The 19,929-nt window shown below is 36.8% G+C and overlaps 1 protein-coding gene across 1 annotated transcript in view; it reads left to right on the top strand.

The window, feature by feature from the left end:
* The first annotated feature begins 1,554 nt into the window (after positions 1 to 1,554).
* Positions 1,555 to 19,929, top strand: part of SLC7A11 (solute carrier family 7 member 11) — a 76,677-nt gene continuing 58,302 nt past the window's right edge. Inside the window, exons 1-4 of the mRNA XM_027599476.2 lie at positions 1,555 to 2,234; positions 5,781 to 5,907; positions 9,497 to 9,612; positions 17,860 to 17,985. Coding sequence (XP_027455277.1) covers positions 1,958 to 2,234; positions 5,781 to 5,907; positions 9,497 to 9,612; positions 17,860 to 17,985 — 646 coding nt within the window. The 5' untranslated portion in view covers positions 1,555 to 1,957. The remainder of the gene's footprint in view (positions 2,235 to 5,780; positions 5,908 to 9,496; positions 9,613 to 17,859; positions 17,986 to 19,929) is intronic.

Genomic DNA, 19,929 nt, shown 5'->3' with positions numbered 1-19,929 from the left:
GGGATTCCTAGTGTTCTACTTTTAACTCCCTATTTCTTCAGCACTCGTCAGTTCTCCTTTTGGGGAAACAGAGAACTCTCCCCTCACTTGTGTGATGGGAAGGAGAGGTAGGGAGAAGAGAAGTGAAGAAGACTCTTCCTTTAGCTTCCTTTTTTTTTAGGAGTGTCAACAAGATTGAATGAGGGAAACTACCCATTTTTACTTTATGAAAGGCATTAACAACTGGGAAAACGTATTTATTTTGGCTGTCTAAAAACCCTGACTTCGGATACCCAAAGCACATTAGATAGGATTTAGGTGGATAATATAAAAAGGAAATGATTAAAGGCTCAATTATTTGGCTGGAAGAGCATTGAGGCGGTAGAATTTTCTCAGGTGCCAAAATAACAGAAATGGTTCTAACCTTCTCCGTGCTACGTTCCTAGTGGCTGTTCCTTTCTTGCGCCCTCCTGAGCTTCCCGCTCCCCTCATCCCCACCTCTCACACACAAGTTTTTTGTTTGTTATTCTTGTTCAGACATTTAGAAGTGTCGTTAAGGGTGTTTGTAAGTGTAGCTTCAGGTAGCTTCAGATAATGTTAAATTCTCACTGACTCTGAAACCATCTATAAATACAGCCAAAAGTGATATCTAAGATTCCTTTTCTTTTGGTATTTGTGTTATGGACACTAGATTAAGAAAGTTAGTAGGGTTTGAAAATGTTTTGCCTTTCTTATTGTTTAAAGTAAACATTTTAACATTAGCTTATATTTCCAGTTCATTTTATATTCATAATCATGATATAACAATAGATCATACCCTTTAGAAAAAAAGTCATACATAATATCACACCTTCCAAAGCTGCTATTCTATGTATTCCTTTTCAAGTGTTTGCTGTATGCATAGTTTTATATCATTGTGATCATTGCTTAATTTTGAAATTAATTTTTTTGGTAATGCAATGAAACAACATGCAAATGAAGAATATGTATCTTTTACTTAGTTTAGGAGATCACCCAGAGCTGATGAGAATCAGAAAATAGTTATTTTCTGTTTATTCCAGGTAGCAAGAAATCATTTTTATCTTTTAATGTTGAGTAAGTCTCACAATTGTTATGTGCATGACAGTGGCTACACAGACTCATCCTAGCTTTGTAAATACTAGATTTGCCTATATTACTCAGAGACCCCGCCCCCCCAAAAAAACTAAGCAGGAAACATGAAATCTAAAAACTTTTTTGTCATAAACAATGCAGCTTTGGGTTGTGTTCTGTTATCAAAGCAGTTGCATGTGAAATGTTTTACGCGTAAGTTAAAAAAGAAACTCCCTAAAAAGCAGTGATCATTTCCTGTTTCATTTTTCATTCTCTTTTCGCGTGAAGAGCTTTTGTCCCTCACTAGGAGTTGCTTTTGTAAAATCTCTGGGAAGGTCTGTTCCGAATTTACTGCTTCTGGATTGGTTAAGATCCCTTTTAAGTGTGTGCTTTGTTCTCTGAAAAGCTTAGGTCAGTTGAGCAACATGCTGCTAATTTTTTTTTTTTTTTTTTTTAAAGAGCTGAGTAATGCTGGAGCCTTCTCATGTGGCTGATGCAAACCTGGAGAATTTGCATCATCATTAAGCTGGAATAAGTTGGTGTGACAGGCAGGAGCTTAAATACCAGCCCCTGAGGAAGCTGAGCTGGTCTGTAATCATAGGGCAGTAACAGCGGCCGCAGCGGCAGAGGTAGTCCGAGGAGGTGGAGGAATGAGAGCACCATGAACACACAGGTGTTTCTGAGGGGTAATTAGATAGCTGTGGAGGAGAAAATACACCTTTGAGTTCTTACCTGTGAACACAAAAGCACTGAGCGAGACAGTCTGAAAGCCAAGAGGAAGAGGTTTGGTCAGTCACACCAAGAGACACCAAAGTTGAAAGTTTGTTTTGTTTTTTTTTTTTTTTTTTCTTCTTCCTCTGTTTCATTTTTCCCGTGTGCCACTACAATGGTCAGAAAGCCTGTGGTGTCCACCATCTCCAGTGGAGGTTACCTGCAGGGGAATGTTAATGGGAAGCTGCCTTCCTTGGGTGGCAAGGAGCCACCTGGGCAGGAGAAAGTGGTGCTGAAGAAGAAAATCACTTTGCTGAGGGGCATCTCCATCATCATTGGCACCATCATTGGAGCAGGAATCTTCATCTCTCCCAAGGGCGTGCTCCAGAACACGGGCAGCGTGGGCATGTCTCTGATTATCTGGACAGTCTGTGGGGTCCTGTCACTATTTGGTGAGTGCAGCTTCTTCTCTGGGGGTATGTCTGCGGCGCTGGGCAGTTTGCTGTCTGGGAAAGCAGAGGGTAATTTTTCAGGAGTGAATGAATGGCACAGGCTACATCAGATTTTCTGATTTTTGTTTAAGTGTGCAAACTACCCAAACACAGTGTTCACTCTTGGCAGGAACCTGAATTCCACCAAGTTGCTTCCTGCAGCCCGTACTCCCTTTTCCTGACTAAGACAGACTGTTTTCTGACTTTCCCTGTGGCCATGAGAGCAAAAGCTAACTGATGACCCAGTAAAATACATGTGAACTTTCTGTACCAGGCAGTTTGCTTAGTTACGTATGTTTGAGGCATCTTGGCAGCCAGCATGCTGAATGAAACACCTGTGAAGTGAAACCCGGCGTGGCCTATTTAGGCACAGAACTGAGCATTCAGCAGAAGTGTTACGGTGTTTTTATTGCCAAAACAAACCAGGCGGGATGGGGTGCAGTCTTTTTCTTTTTAACTTTTGAACTTCGCGTGCTTGTCAGTTCCTAATGTTTTCTCAAAAGGCCTTGCCATGATACCATGTATGGTGGCACATAACTCGATTCCTGTGATAAGTGGGAATATTGCAAGGGTCTGAGCATATTTCAATTTTTTTTTCAATCTTTCATCTCTCCGTAACACCTATAAACTCTTGCAATATAAATAGGAAAACTGGAATTGGGTGTTAGCTTGCCATGCTTGCCCAGATCTGTTTCCTTCATTTATAGTTCACTTGGTCTTCAGGGACATGGATAACGCGTCCACCTGTCCACTGAGTCAGTCTGAACAGAACTACTAGTAGAAGCATGATGATACAATTTTGCTTCAAAATCTGCATCGCTTTTATTGATTTGATGTTAATAGCAAAGAGGTAATAAATGCCTTTCATGGGGTGGGCAAATTACTAGAAAGCTGCCTGAGTTAGTTATAAAGGTGACAAAAACTGGTGGAGGGTCAAAAAAATTAAATTTTGCTTACACTATGTGGTAAATGTCCAAGATATATTTGCTCTTTTGTAACAACTAGTGTGTTTTAATTCTAAAAGTCTCTACTAACACAAAGCTTTGTCCTAACTCTAGGACTAAGTCTTAACTCTTGGTCCTACGCGTACCAATCCATTCATTCTTAAGGCCTTGTGATGTTTTAATGCATTCCTTTGGGTATTCATCTAGAGAACCCAAATTTCCATTATTAGGAAGAAGGTATTTCATGGAAAACTTGTTAAAACAAAGCCTTAGTATAGAAAGATATATAGAAGAATTATTTTTGGGTTTTTAAAGAGTTTGTGGTATTCTGTATGGTTCTGGCATGTACATTTATAGACAAAAAGAAACCTAATTGTTGCTCTTAAATGACTTTGTGCACCCTCAGTCTTTAATCTCCTACAAATACTTGGTAAATTGAGAATACATCAATGTCTAGTAGGAAAAACCATAACCAATTTCCTGGACTTTTCATACTTGTATACATGCAGCTCCCACTGTGTGCTTTGATGTGTGTATGCAATAAAAGGTTATTCAGATATAGTAAAATGGATTGGGCTGAGGACTGAACTAGTTAAAATGCTATAGTGCTATGAAAATATGGTTCTGTGTAAGTATATCGACTCAAGCAGACGCAGAGGGAAAAAAAATTAAAAGGACTAGCTAAGGTTACACTTGAGTTTATATTCTTTGATTACTAATCACAGGGAGCATGCTCCTGTATTAATCTACTTATCTGTATTTACATTTTATTTGTCATTTAAGTTCCTAGGAGCTTTTTGACAGGAGTGCCTTCCTAACAGGAAGCAAAGCAAAATGTAAGGAAAACAAATCCTTTTTCTTAAAACTCTAGAACTCTGGGACTAAGGGTAAAGAATCTGTATATTTGGTTTATAATTTTTTTTTTTTTTTTTTAAAGCCAGGGTCAATACATGTTTTTTTACATCCTGTTTTGAACTTTTTTCATCTGGGTAAAATGGTTATGACGCTTGAGACTTTTAAATGAAAATCTCATTCCTCTAGAATCCAATTTAAACCTAGGGCAACCATCCTGGAGTTTCAGCAAAGCATACACAGGTCTGGATATTGATTCTCTGGCAATAAATTCTGAGGTACTTAAGACTTTCCAATAACATTTTATATTGGAAGCTTTTTTGTACAGGCTACCAGCATGGCAACTGGTTTCCAACAGAGTGAATTGCAGCTAGTTACAATTATTTACAAATAGGCAAGCTATATTAGTGATCCTCAAATATCAATCTGCAGACCAGTTACTTTAAAATCATCTGTACAAATTTTAAAATAATAGATTTCTTTGGATCCCTCTATTGGAGATCTGGACTCACTTGGTAGAGAACAGGTGTGGGGTATGGCCTTAGAGTCTGTTCTTTGTGTGTATTTAAGTAAGAAATTTACTTCCATATGATTCTGATACAGAGCTAGGTTCAGGAACAGGATAAATGATATTAAGATTTCACTGAATATCCAAATTTTACTCCTCTTGGACAGTTCTGCCTGAAGCTTTTCTGATCAGTAATAATTTCCCACACTTTTAGTCTCTGAAGTAGCTCTGCCAAAAATTGTGTTACATTTGAGTACTTTGCAGTATGAACAGCATTTTTCACATAGTATCAAGATGTATTTTTCATTTTCCTGATAGTTAATTGCTCAAATTAATAAGTATATTTCATGAGGTGTCCTCTGTGTATCAGGCCCGGTACTGTCCTTGGTGCCCATTATCACATGTGTACACACAGCTCCCTTATGAGGTAAGAACCGAGATCTCCATTTTACAAAGGAAGAAACGTAGGTTTGGGGAGGTTACATGACTTGCTCAGGTCCATGTGAATCGTATTGCTAAATGTTGAAATTGCTAACTGTTTAAAATTAATTTTACCTAATATACATAAGTTATAGCATCTCTTTTTAAACAGTATTTCAACTACCCAGAAGTGTGCATTTCAAAAGAATCCAAGAAAACCTTTTCTAGAAATAGAATATTGGAGTCAAAATTCATTTTGTTGACAGACCATGTCCTACAAATTAAATGAGGTCTTGCAAGGCCTAGAGTCTATACTTTTCTGAAGAACAAATAAATCTTGTTAATTTTGATGTGTGACAGAAATACCATTTATTAAAAGGATTCTTAATTTTATGAGGTCAGTTTGAGATAATTCCTTGTCTTGGTGTGTAGTTCCTTTAAAAATAGGTTAGCATTATTGGCATCTACTCTTTTCCTCAGGTTTGAGATTAAAAATTCTTAATAATATGATACTACTTTAGAAGTTTGTCTTTACCATTTCAAGTAAGATTACATTGTTTGAATACAATGAACTAGTTCTCAAATATGAGGAAGTTATAAGGAGAATTTGGTGGCTTCTAACAATCAGATGACTGTTTCTTCTCCTGAAATGAGGACCTCATTCAGACCAAATGATGTAGTAACGTTAATCTCATGTAACATAAACATTATTGTATCAATTCTTCTCTTGGATGACTTGGTAATATTTTAACTCTGTACCTTTTTATTATGTACTTTTCACAGGAGCCTTGTCCTATGCTGAATTGGGAACAAGTATAAAGAAATCTGGTGGTCATTATACATACATTCTGGAAGTCTTTGGCCCATTACCAGCTTTTGTACGAGTCTGGGTAGAACTGCTCATAGTACGGTAAGAGCATAGATAAGAAAAATATTAAGGAAAAATAAATCCATTCATTACACTCTCTTTGAATCATCTTAATTATTTTTAATGGATTAGAACTATGCATGTCACGTGACTATGTTGTAAACAGGCCTATTTCAGGGTTTGAAGCCTGTATGAAATACCTCTGTCAATTAATGTTTTTAACGCAGTTCTGTCACTTGTAGTACTTCTCTGTCCATGCCAGACTTTTAAAGTTACTGATTTTCTTTACTGTTCAATTATTCTCTGACATTTTTGGAAGATATGTTGACCTGAAAGGATACAAATCATGAAAATCTACCTTGATAAATCATACCTTTTGACTGGCCAGACAAAATAAGTGCTATGCTAGTAGTTGGGGTTTTTCTTCTTGTAGATTACATTGTCATTTAACTCTACTGAGTTGTCGTGACCAGGAAACTTCTGTGCCTAACAACTTAATGTGTCACTGAGTTTACTACTTTACAGAAAACAAAACAAAACAAAGCTCGAGTGACTCACTTCCTCTTGTCAGGCAAATCAGTGAACTATAGTTGTGAAAAAAAATTTTTATTGCTGTAAGATATGTGCTCCTTTCTAATTGGCTTGGCTTAAAATCAAACCAAATAGTGCTAAGTCACTCTGAATAGCAAATTTCCTTTACCTTTGTGGGAAATCTGTGATGTCATATGAGAAGGGTAGAGTATCACAGTTCCTTAAGGCTGACTGCTACCATAATGTGACTTGCACATTCTGATTGCAGACTTTAACAGAAATAACTGGAGAAACTTGCACTTACCATAAACTTATCAGACATATGCAGCGGAGAGCTCCTGTGAGCTTTTATCCTAACATTTTTCTAACAAAGAGCTTAGAGTAGTATTTACTTCTATAAGTCTGTTCTCATTTTAGACAATTCTGCATTATTTTAAACTTGTTATAATGAAATAATAAGAAAGGAGTATTTTGGTCATTTTCTAAAATCTGGGATTTGCCTGGGGTGTACCTTCTGATCTTTTTTGATTTATTTGAATATTACTCTTCAAAGGTTAACCTAAATCCTGTCTTTTCCACAGTTCATTTCCTGTTCGCCCTAGTTTATATTTCTTTTCTCTCTTAATTCTTCGGAAAAAATGCAGTCTCTTCTTATTTGACATTCAACACGATATCTTGTAGTCTTACTTAGTACTTCCAGGTATCTATGTTCTGTTTCCCCTATCAGAAATGCAGGCATTTTAAGTACATAAGACCAACTCTCACACTTTTTGAAACCATTATACTTCTTAATCAGTGTCCTGAGTATCACAGATAGTAAATTCTTTTTGAGCAGCAATATTAAATTCTTTTGAATAATTTAATTCTTTTTGACTGAAAGTTTAAAGTTATAATATTTTGAATACAACATTCCCAGCACTCAAATGAGGATACTACTTATTTAGAGTGCTGACCTATTAGGATGGTGAGAGCCTGATATAGCTGCACTTGAATCCCTCTTCAGCTGTGTATTTGTTGCATGGCTTTGGCTGATTGCTTGGCTTTATAATGAACATGATCGCTCTTTTCACAGTAGCACAGATACAGTGCTCATTCACTTATTTATTCATTCCTTAAACAGCTACTGAGTGGTGAATGGTAAGTTAAAGAGATCTAAAGTGGAAGGAGCCACAATTCCTGTCCCCAAGTAGCACAAAATTAAACATTAGTTAACTGCAAGACAGCTGCTTCGTGGTGTGTGTGTGCGTGCGTGTGTGCGTGTGCGTGTGTGTGTGTGTGTGTGTGTGTGTGTACTGACAGAGGAAATTACCCAGATATATTCTAGAAGCTTTTTTTTGAAGGGTTCATATATTCCTTTGTAATAAGGGACTCACATTGCTTGGCTGGTCTTCCAAATAAGCAGAGTAATGAATGACTTGAGGATTGATAAGATACCTAGGTACTTTAGTATTTCTCATCTGTTAACAACACCCATGGTGTCTAAATACTTAAAATGATGCTTCATACTTATCAGGAATAATCTGTAGGACACAGATTTCAAGAAAATAAATATCATACATCAGTACATAGCAGGGGTCTTTAGACTGAATTCACCTATTAACCATATATTCAAATGTTTATTGGATTTCTACTTATGATAGATACTATACTAAACACTGGGGATAAAATAGTGATTAAGATGGACAGAGTCTGGAATTCATGGAGCTCAGGGTCACACGAGGGAAATAGTTATCAATCAAGAAATCACATAGTGAAGATAAAGTTGCTACTGTGATAAGCACCGTGAAAGGGAAGCCATGAGACTGAGTGAGCAAGTGTACTTACTCATAGAGCTCTCACCCAATCAGAAGGTTAAAGGAACTTCCTTGAGCAAAAAAAAAGATTGAACAAAGATATGGGTATAAAAAATGTCAGTGAGTTGCTGGGGTTCCTGGCAAAGGGTATTCATCTCCTAGTGGGAAGAAGCAAACCAAGAGGAACGCTTAGACCAGATGGAGCATGGAAGGATTTTGCATATCCTGAGCATGTTTTGAAAGCACTAAAATGACGTGATCAGATTTTAATTTATACATTAAAAATTTGCAAATGATGTAGAATAGGAAAAATCATCTCTTGGGAGTGGAAGAGGGGAGGGTCTTTAGGAAAAGAAGAAAATCAAAAAAATATATGGTGCTGTCTATTACAAGCAGGCTAACGTTGGAACATAATGGTGGTTGGTTTTCTGACAATCTAGGGATTTAGCATGGGTGCTGAGTAACTCTGAGAAGAGAAGCTGAAAGCGAAGATTGGCATGAGAAGTTAGATAATTCCATGAACTTGCCTGTGTATTTAAAGAAGATGCATTCATATAGGAAATATATTTAAAGGCACATGCAATTTTCTCATAGAAATATTTGAAGAATTAAAGTAGAATGGTTTGTTACCTATTTTACTATAGACGTGAACTTATTTAATTTTCTTATCTCATGCACGTTTTCTCAATTGTATAAAATCACAACAACATTTTTATTTTTCAACTTATGCTTCGCATCTAAATGTTTCTATGAAGCTAAAAATAATCACTGGGCTCTTCAAGTTTTTGTCTGTACTGGAAAAATAAGAATATAATGTCAAGGACAAAAGCATATATTTGCAATGAGCAATTATTAATAATAGTTTTTGAAGTTGGGTTTTGTATTCATTTTCCTGACCATGCCCTGACTCAATAGTTCTGTACCCTTAACCTGTTTGTGCTGTGACTGGCGTTTAGTTGTTGACTTATTGAGAAGATGCTTCTTGTAAAGCTCAGCTCTGTTAGGATCTCAAATAGTAAACTAGATTTTTAAGAAAAAAAAAGTCAAATCTAGGAGAGCAGGGACAAAACTGATGTCACCCAGTCTTACTTCCATGGATAGGGGAAGTTTAAACTGGCCACCAAAGCTATAGGCCATATTTTACTTGGATTGTCTGTGACAACCTAAGCAAATAGGAAGTTTGGAAAATTATAGGCTTTTATATTTAACATGTTCTTGATGTTGAATAACATTACCTCAAGGTAGAATAAGTTTAGTGAAGATGCTATTTGTTTTTTCCTTTGTTAACCTAATTTTTTCTTTTCCAGCCCTGCAGCCACCGCTGTGATTTCTCTGGCTTTTGGACGCTACATTCTGGAACCATTATTTATTCAATGTGAAATTCCTGAACTTGCGATCAAGCTCATTACAGCTGTGGGCATAAGTGAGTATCGTAGGTATAAATATGAAAAGGAAAAAAAAAAGCAAAAGTGATTGATGACAAAGTTTCTATGGACTTTTTTGCATGATGGGACTGCTCTCCACATCCTGCTCTTTTGGCTTCAGTTCCTTGCCAAATCTGTGTTGGAAAATAAAAGAAGGATTCGGAGTAATCCCTGGTATCACATTACATGCCAGGTTTGCATTGGATCAATAGATATGATGTCTAACCTTTTGATGTAGGCAAACAAAAACCACCTTATTAGTAAAATAGTACACAAAAAGAGAATTTAACAGATGAAAACCCAATTATTTTATGGATTTTTGAATTAGAAATTATCCTTCCTCACTGATAATATGTTGAATGATAACTCACTTATCCTCATGTGTTGGGTGTGTATGTTGTGTTCATATATTTTATAGTGTTAGCAGACTGTCACTTTCAGTGTTACAGTTTTAGCTGCCAGTTGATGGTCATGATAAAAGTCTTTTAATATGTGATTATTAGTAGCACTTCTCAGATTAGGTCTCCAAATTAGGAATTTGTTCATTTTTATCAATGGGCACAAATACTAGACTTTTTTTAAAGAAATAAAAAAGAGGAAAATACACAGCATTACATAAGTGATATGAAGCCAAACCTTTGGATATTATGGGAAACAATAGCTCAATTTTAGATGCTAATTGAATCAGTTCTAAGAATTAATATGATCACATTTGATTAAGTTTGAACTATTTGGAAATAGTAAATGACACAGGAGTAGCTGAATTGCATACTCAAGAAAAAAAATTCAGTTATGCATAGCAAAAATATTTCAGTAGAACAATGAAGAGAACAATGCACATTCGCCAGTAGAGAGGTGAGTGGTTTGTTTGCAGGAAAGAGTTAGGAATTACACATAAAAGTACCTCTAGTGTAGATACATATATTTTTGAACTTAGGTCCATTCTGGATTTGCGAAAATGCCAATTCACCAAACATGCACATGCTATTATTCTATGAAATGTTTGAAGAAAGACAAAGAAAAATACTCGAAGTAGAGATTTCTGAGTTCTGGAGAGGTAATGGCAAACTTCACTCATCATGCCCTTAACACACGCTACAGATGTGAGACTCAGGGACAAATCATTGAACCTTTCCACACCTCAGTATTCTTACCTGTAAATCCTGCGGAGTCTCATCGGGTGTCTTGTGAGGATTAAATGACATTAACTGAGACAATGTATGTATAGTGTTTTGGGTAATGCCTGCAATTTATTAAGAACAAATTGCAAATGGTAGCTGTTTATACTCTTGGGGGAAAGCATCATTTGAAGTTCCCATGAGACCAAGGGTCCTTTCATTGCTATATTTCCAGGCCTTCACGTGGCTCCTTGTGTGATATTTGTGTTCACTAAATACTTGTTGACTCACTGGTTTTTTTGAGAGAGGTCTACGAATTTTTCTCTAGCAGAAAAATCTCCTTGTTGAACCTGGAGGATTACACATCTTCAGTTTTCTCAGGCAGTAGGACAATGGTGGTAAATGAAACAGAGTTTGTTCAATGTGATCTTCAGATCTAATAACATGAGCTTTGGTGGGATGAACTATCTTAGCATAGTAGTTACAGCTTAGGCTCTGAAGGCAAACAGCCTGGAACTGAAACTTATTGTGACAATTTCTTAGGTGATTTGGAGCTAAATATTAAACCTACTTAAGTATTACTTTTATTAATTGGTAAAATATCTGTGAAAAGATAATCTGTCTTGGAAGGCCGCAGAAAGATGAAATCACGTCAGGTTTTTAAGGCCTTTAGCAAAGTGCCTTGCTTGTAGAAAGTTCTTGATAAATGTGGTGTCCCACTAAGGGATTGGACTAACAGCCAGTATTATAACCGTTATATTCTTGTCCCTTGAATGACTGAGGCAGAATCATACCACAATTATTATATTAAAAAAGAAGATAGAGGTAATGTTTCTGAGGGATTTGTAAATTTACAATAGAAGTTTTAAGAGCTATCTCTTGTGTAGGCACACATATTTCTCAACTTAATTAAAAGAATTAGCAAACTTTCAGTAGATTTTATGTAAACATTTACAAGTCTGCAAATATTGCCTGCTTTGGACTTCAAATGAGATGGATAATCATGACATACTACTACATCTGAGAGTCTGGATGACTCTTTTTCTTATCCCAATGCTATTAAACTTTTTGAAGGGAAAATTTGTATTTTGTAGGAGAAAATGGAAACTGTTCAAACCAAAATTTTAACACAGTTGTAGGTAAGGCCAATTGTGGTTTACCAAACTCCTGTGGTAGAGATTGATGATGGAAGAGTTCACAAAGCCTGAGTAAATCTTGGGTGAACCTAGACATTTTCTTCATTTTTGCCATTAGTTATGACATTAGCTTACAAATTTTGATGTTCCGTTTGCAAGCTTGAGATTCTGAGGAAATGCATTCCTATAATCAGAAGCACTGAAAGAGGAAACAAGGTATTGTTATGACTCAGTGGTAGGTCGTGCTGGGGGGGAAGGTGAGACTCTTCTTTGAGAAGAATTTAGCTTTAATGCAGCAACAGGGTGGACATGGAGATGCAGTGAGGAAAGTGAGACTCTTCTTTGGGAAGAATTTAGCTTTAATGCAGCAACAGGGTGGACATGGAGATGCAGAAGGAGAAATTTGGCTAGGGACAAATCTCTCCTATTCTGCATTGTTGAAAGTGAGTATCCATGATTTTCTGCCTGTGAAGGGTGGAAGTTTAGTGAGATGTGGAAAACAGAGTTTAACTGCATGAATTGCTTCCCTGTATTCCTTGGGGGAAGGAAACAGTTTGTGATACTTTGAAATCTCTAGTTCAAGTGTAGAAGAAGCGCAAATGTGAAGGATCTTGTTAGAATCAAGTCACAGAAAAAAAGGAATGTCAAGTTTTGTGAAATGTCAACCAACCATTTGAAAAATGATAGTGGGGTGGGAGTGGGGAGTTACTAAATGCTAATTTTATCTGCCCTTTGTTGAAAGTACTCGATTTCATTTCTGTCAATTTGATAAAGATGAAAAGTTTTTGCTTATCCAAACTCCTGTCCATTTGGGTAAACACGTCAGGCACAGGGAAGTCCAGCTGGAAACTCATACACATCCACACGAGGTGCTCTCCTCTAGCCCAGTCTCAACATCATACCCATGCAACGCCAGCAGGTTTCCCTGTCCATGGAGCTTTGGCAAGGATTGAAGGGTGTTCGATCCGTAAAATGATATCCAGTCTTTTGTTCTGGTCTTCTGAAACTCTTCCTTATATAGTATATGCTTGAATGGCAGAATATTATAATAAAAATACTTTCTTCAAAATATGAAACCTCATCCCAGATCCATTCCTAACAATCTCCGAGTCTCATTTTCTTCTCTCTTAGTGTGTGTATAGGTGAGTAAAGGACCCCACCCTGCTTCTCATACCTGGTGGGAATAATTAGAAGAAGCAAAGAAAATAACACTTGTGACTGCATTATAGGAAAAAAAATAGCCAGTTCCATTCCATATCACTGTACTTTCTTTTCCCAAACTATTTTCCTGGCATCACTGAATTACATGAAAGAAAATCAAGGATCAGTTCTGGGCTAGCATTTCAAATACAGCATGTGGAGTGGTTTTGCGTAAATATTCTGAAGTCTGGCTCTGCCACACCTAAATTACCAAGACAATGTATTCTTAGGTAGATATACATGGTATTGAAATATATAAGCACTACAAATCAATAACCATATCCTTCAGGAGGATGACAAATAAAATGTAGGATCAAAGTATCCGGAAACCCTAGCCAAGATAAACATGAACCTTAGCAGAGAAGCAGAGCCACTAGGAGTTTGGAAGACCTAGGTATACTAGTGAGATCATGTGTGTCTTTTGAGCTACTTCCTCATTGTTACTTGAGAGCTAGGCATAAAAGTGTGGACCCTGAAGTCAGTTTACCTAGGTTCCAGTTTATCTTTAGGCTTACCTGTGTGAACATAAGCCTGTTAAATACTATCCCAACTTTCAGCTGCCCATCTGGAAAGTAAAGCAATGATGGTGACCCCATCATAGAGAGATGAGGGTTAGATAACATTAACCATGTAAAGTCTTTGTACAATGCCTGCCATGTGATATTAGTTTACAATTATTTAATGTTTACCAATTTCTCAATATCGAGATCCTAGATATAGACTGTCGCTCCTTTTTAAAGATGTTTATGGCTAGACGCGTTTATCTTCTCTGAAATCAATGCATCCAGGAAATGACTGCGAACAAAGAGAAAGGTAACCCAGGCAGCTGTTATAAAAAACCGGGGAATGATCGACTTTAACTCACCACATGGCATACATACAGCATCCATATATTTTATCAATTTAGCGTGAAGAAGTCAGAAGTAAGAAACCATTGAGAACCTGAACCTGGGAGAAAAACCAATATATCCAGGCTCAGTAATCTTACTCAGCAAATCTGAAGATGGACTTGAATTATAGAAGTGCAGAAAGAAACACGTGCCAGTCCTTCACATTTCCCTAAACATCCTCTTCAGAAACAGCTCCCTTCAAATATGTATTTCTTATCTCCACGATTTATACATATAGCTTTCATGGCTGTGTTTCAGTTCTTAGAAAACTGCTCTATAAATAAGTAAATAAAAATTATATGTCCCTGTTTTTTCATTTTGGTAAGGAAAAAAAGCCAAAATTGACATAAATAGTTTCTAATGTGTGACATTTGCAATTATTATTCAAAGGGAGTAAAACTAGGTGGGACCACAGAACTTACTCAGATTTCTTTTATTACAATGTGGGTAGACCATCTATAAAAATCAAAGTAGATATTATTTGTTGCAGAAACTCAGAAAGCTCTTGCATTTAGTGAACCCCAAAGCCCCTTTTCAATATTGTTGGATAAGCAACATATGTAGACTGAAATTTCTGTGTAAAGGCACACGATGAAACAGCACTTCTAGTCACTTGAGGACCTTCACGGTGCCTCTGTCCTGGCTGCCTGTTAAGCTGTATTCTTCAGGGTCATAGAGGTACATCTCAGCTGGAATCTGGTGTACCAAATAATGAGTGCAATGTGTGGCTGTTCAGATACAGTGGGATTTTGAGAAACCTTTGAGAAGAATCAGTTTTAACCAGAATTTTTACTACAGCTGCCCGAGGGGAGTGCAAGATGAGAGAGATTATCGATTCATAGTATTTGCTTGATTTTGTCTTCCATTTTTAAGAAAACTTTACAAAATAGAAAATAAAACCCCAAATGCTCACTTTTTTTATTTCAATAGGCATTAAGTCTTATATTCTTTATGAAAGTAACAAATCCTCTTTCCTCTCCTCAAATATATAGATAGAGGTTCCAAAAATAAGAATGCCTCTTTCTTTGTCTCTCCTCCTCCCTCTCTCTTCCTTGCCTCCCTCCCGTCCGCCTTTCTTTTCTTCCTCCCCCACTTCCTCCTTCCCTTTCCTTTCCTCTTTTTCTCTTTCTCTTTCTCTTTCCTTCGTTCTTTTTTTCTCTCTATACAACAGCTCTTTTCTATTGTGGAGTACTTTCAGAAATAGTGTTTTAGGTTTTAGGAGCTCTATTTAAAAGAAAACAGTGCTTTTTTGTTAGTGGTGGGAACATGAGTCCAATTTTTTTCAGGCCAATTCTGAATCTCCTTAACTAAAAAAATAATGTTTTTCACATGATGACTCATTTATCACAGAGTCATTTGCATAGAAAAAAAGAAAAGAATAACTGGATGATGAAGTGGGGAAGAGGGTTGCATTAAATTATTTTCAGCACAGAAGTGCTTTATGTTGAAGAAAGAAAAATAATTTTACTGTTTTATCCTCCGTCTGATAAAGTAATGCACTCTGCCATTAACAATGGACCTGTCTTTCTTCATGTGTTTAGCTTCAAACATAGGTAAAATATTTCCCTTAGCCTCCCATGGAGATTATTTGGGGTTCCAGCCTTTCTGATCATTCTCATCATTACTCCTTTGAAACATTTCATCATTAGTAGACCCCTATTTAACTTTGTATGGGATCTTCTGATCCCTTATTTTCCCATCTTTGAATTTTTCAAAAATGAAAATTGTTTTATTGATTTTCACTTAGAATGCTGCATGTCCATTATAAAAAATATTGAATGCAGAAAAAGAAATAAAAATAAAAAATTATTCAGTATTCTGTCATCTATAGAAACCTTCTGTTAGTGTTTTGGTGAACACTCATTCAGATATTTTCCCTTCATTTCTCTCTGTCTTTGTCTCTCTCTCTGTCCATCCATCTATCCATCCATCCATCCTTCTCTCTGCAACTTGCTATACTGGTCAGTAATATATCATGAACACCCTTTCATGAAATACATATTTAACTGCATCATGATTTTAAATGGTGCATAGTAAATCATTAAAAAGGTGTACCTTAATTAGCCTTCCTTTAGGAGTCTAGGTTATTTTAAAATTTTTGCCATTACTGTATATGTTATGTGTTGGTAACATTTGTACTGATTCTAAAGTTCTGAAATGAGCTAGTGATTATACAAGGCAATGGAAACTATGAAGATAACTGATGACTGTGTAATAGGAATACTTCCTATTGCAACTCGAATTATCAAAATCCTGTGTGTTGTTTTGTCCCCTGAGAAGTATCTTCATACATCTGTGTTATTTGTTTAGGACGGATACACCTTTTAAAAGATAAAGCTTATAGAAAATAACTGCAAACGTCAGGTATGAAGTAGCTTTGGCGGGGGTGGGGGGTTAACACTGAATATAAACTTCTGGGAAGAGCATGAAGTTGAAATCCGTGCTCTAGAAGAACCTCTAGAAGTCATTCCAGCTGAGTATAGAAGTCAGGGTCTTAGAGTATCACCATTCGTTTCATGCCTTCTTGGCTGAAGGGTAGTTTTTTTAAACTGAGGATCCAACTCATTCATTTATTCAACAAAATTGTGTTGATTATCTTCTTGGGCTAAGCATGGAGCTGGACACTAGCAATACAGAGATAGAAAATGCTTGTTCTGGGGCGCCTGGGTGGCTCAGTCATTAAGCGTCTGCCTTCGGCTCAGGTCATGATCCCAGGGTCCTGGGATCGAGCCCCGCATTGGGCTCCCTGCTCCGCGGGAAGCCTGCTTCTCCCTCTCCCTCTGCCCCTGCTTGTGTTCCCTCTCTCGCTGTGTCTCTCTCTGTCAAGTAAATAAATAAATAAATAAATAAATAAATAAATAAATAAATACAAATAAATCTTTAAAAAAAAAGAAAATGCTTGTTCTATCCTCAGGGTTCTCATGCGCTACCATGTGGGGAGAGTGGATAGTTGAGTGCTACTCAGGAAACTGTAGATGGCATCATTAAGAAAGGGAAATTCTGCTGGCTTCACACCCAAGGTGTATCCTAGGCCTGGAACTCTTTTGGACTCATTACTTAGAACTCTTTTTGTCCAAGTCCCCAGACACATCTTGGAAGCCTGTATTTTTAGGGTAGGTTGAAAGTCAGTCACTCCTTCATGTGCTAATTGGAAGGTGGAGAGGAAAAGCAGAGTGCCCACTAGGGCGAGGTCTGAGAGTGAAGAATAAAATACTAGCCAACTTCTTGACATCTTTCTTGAGTGATTCCATCCTGGCAAGTGCATATGCGTAACATCATGACAGTAGGAAATAGTTGCCTGACTTACCAAGCTGGAGAGTCATATTCAGCAATTTGATTGCATATTATGATGACTTTAGGATTTGGTTAGAAGATAGACATATTTTTTTAAAGATTTTATTTATTCATTTGAGAGTGAGAGAATGAGAGAGAGCACATGAGAGGGGTTAGGGTCAGAGGGAGAGGCAGACCCCCGCCGAGCAGGGAGCCCGATGTGGGACTCGATCCAGGGACTCCAAGATCATGACCTGAGCGGAAGGCAGTCGCTCAACCAACTGAGCCACCCAGGCGCCCAGTTAGACGATATTTTTATATGATTTTTAAGAAACTACAGTATATGCCCACTCTTATTGACATATACAAAGACCAAGAAATGAATTTTTACTGTCTGGTGGTTTTATCCAAGCTTCTCAAACTTCAAGGTATGCATAAAAATCACTGAGACATCTTGTTGAAATGTATCTATTAGGTCTAGGGCAGTTCCTGAAATTATGCATTTCCAAAATGCCTCCAGGTAATGCCAACTTTGCTGGTTAATGGGTGGCACTTTGAATAGCAAGGACCTAAGATGTCTTCATGCCAATGAGAATTCACCTTCTGTGACTTCATCTATTTGTTTGCAGCTGTAGTGATGGTCCTGAACAGCATGAGTGTCAGCTGGAGCACCCGGATCCAGATTTTCCTAACCTTTTGCAAGCTCACAGCAATTCTGATAATTATAGTCCCTGGAGTTATGCAGCTAATTAAAGGTATGGACTGGAAAGTAAATGCTTTTTAAAATACGTATCTGCTTTTGATCTTTCCTAGCACTAACTTCCACTTGTACTAGCAGAATCCCTTAATTAGTCTCTGTTTGTGGAACTTAGACTCTATACTGTCATCGAATTGATTTGAAAGACTGCTGCACTGGGTGGGGGGGTGCATTGGTATTTACAGCTGAATGGCAACAAGAGAATTAAGACTGGGCCAAGCAACAAAATAAGGCATCAATGAATTCTCTCCATATAAACTCTTTGGAGTGAAAACTCAAAGTGGAAAAACAAATCTGCCATTAGTTTCAACTACAGATAACTATAGCCTCTTATATTTACTTTAAAATAGTTCACTAATAGTAATAAAGACTAAAGGAAAAAGGATATCTGGAAAATAATGAAAGATGACCAGTAATTCTTTTACTCTATGGCTATTATTACTTTTACCTTGAGAATAGTTTTGATGGAAGGGGAGTCAGATATGGGAATAGCATTCCGAAAAACCAAATATTATCTGACAAAAAAAAGTTGTAAAAACTTAATTTTTATTGTTACTTTATTTTTAAAGTAAAATATGCTTTTCTATGGGAATGTAATATCATTCTGGGGGAGTATATGTAGAGTTGACTGTTTAATAAGAAAAGATGAGATGGTTGAGCAGGTGATGTTATTTAGAGTTTCAGCTGTTTTAGGGAAGAAGCTACATGCAATTGCTTGGATCCAGTGGAAGTTGTTGGAAGCGTAGGAGGTCCAGGTGAATTCATTGACAATGGGCTTGGTAATAGGGAATAGGAACGTGAGATGAAATTGTGAAAGAGTGACGTATAATTTGGGCATCTTAAATATTTAATGTTTACATTGATATTGTCTGTTCCAGGAAAGGGAATTTAGAGAGAAATTTTATAAAGTTGCAGGAGAAGAATTACACAAAGCAAAAGGAAATGCCAAAATTCAGCAAAATAATTGCTGATGATAGAGGCATCAAACAATAACAAACACTGAAAGATCTGTCACTCTGTAGCTAGGGCAAGGGAGCTGCTCTTGTGCATTTACTAATGGAAGATCTTAGAACTCTCCTGGCTAAATGATTGCATCAAATCAAGCAACTTTGGCCAACTCAGAGTAAACACAATAAAGATTTTAATGCTATGGCTTACACTAAAGAGAAGACGTGAGCTCGCTCTTCTAGTTCACATTGGCCGCCACGGAGCTGGCCTGCTCATTTTATCTGATCCATTAGAAGTGTGGAGAACATAATCTGTTTTGTTAGTGCTTTCTTTTTATGGGCTAACTCTTTAGTCTTCTGTAAGGAGTTTCTTCCATTTTTGGAGAGTGCAGAGACCCTGAGTCATTGACCTTACTTCAGTTCTAGTTTAGGTTCCAAAAGATGATATACTATCCTTTAAAACTCTAATATAAGACTGTAGTCATTTTTTTTTAACCACCTATTTATATATGTATGTGAGATGAGGTGAAGTTTTCCAAATGCTATTTTATTGTAAATTCCTTAAGAACATAGATCATAATATATCTTTTGCATCTTTCTCAATTTAAAATAGAATGATCCTTTAATTAATATTTATGCTGTCTTATCAGTGCTTAATGTGAACAGGCTTCCTTTTATAGCTCACCTAATAGAGAAATGCTGTAACAATATTACTACATTTAAAGAAAATTTTATTATTTTGGAGACCATTCTTAGCAAGCATATTTACTCTATTAATACAAAATGTTGATTTTTCTTTCTAACTTAATCACAAATTTTTCACATTAATTTGAAACTCCAGGAAGATAAAAGCTTTACTAATACAGAGTGTGCATTTATTTCCACTCTAATCAGATCCTGAAAATAGTTGTATGTTCTGTACTTATGAGGATTTGTTAAACTTTCCTTTGAATATTATGACTTTCATATTCCTGAGACCTCTGTTATTCATCCGA

This window comes from Zalophus californianus, chromosome 2, assembly GCF_009762305.2.
Source record: "Zalophus californianus isolate mZalCal1 chromosome 2, mZalCal1.pri.v2, whole genome shotgun sequence".
Classification (NCBI taxonomy): Eukaryota; Metazoa; Chordata; class Mammalia; order Carnivora; family Otariidae; genus Zalophus; species Zalophus californianus.
The sequence above is the reverse complement of the archived record's forward strand: the minus strand, read 5'-3'. Positions and strand labels throughout refer to the sequence as shown.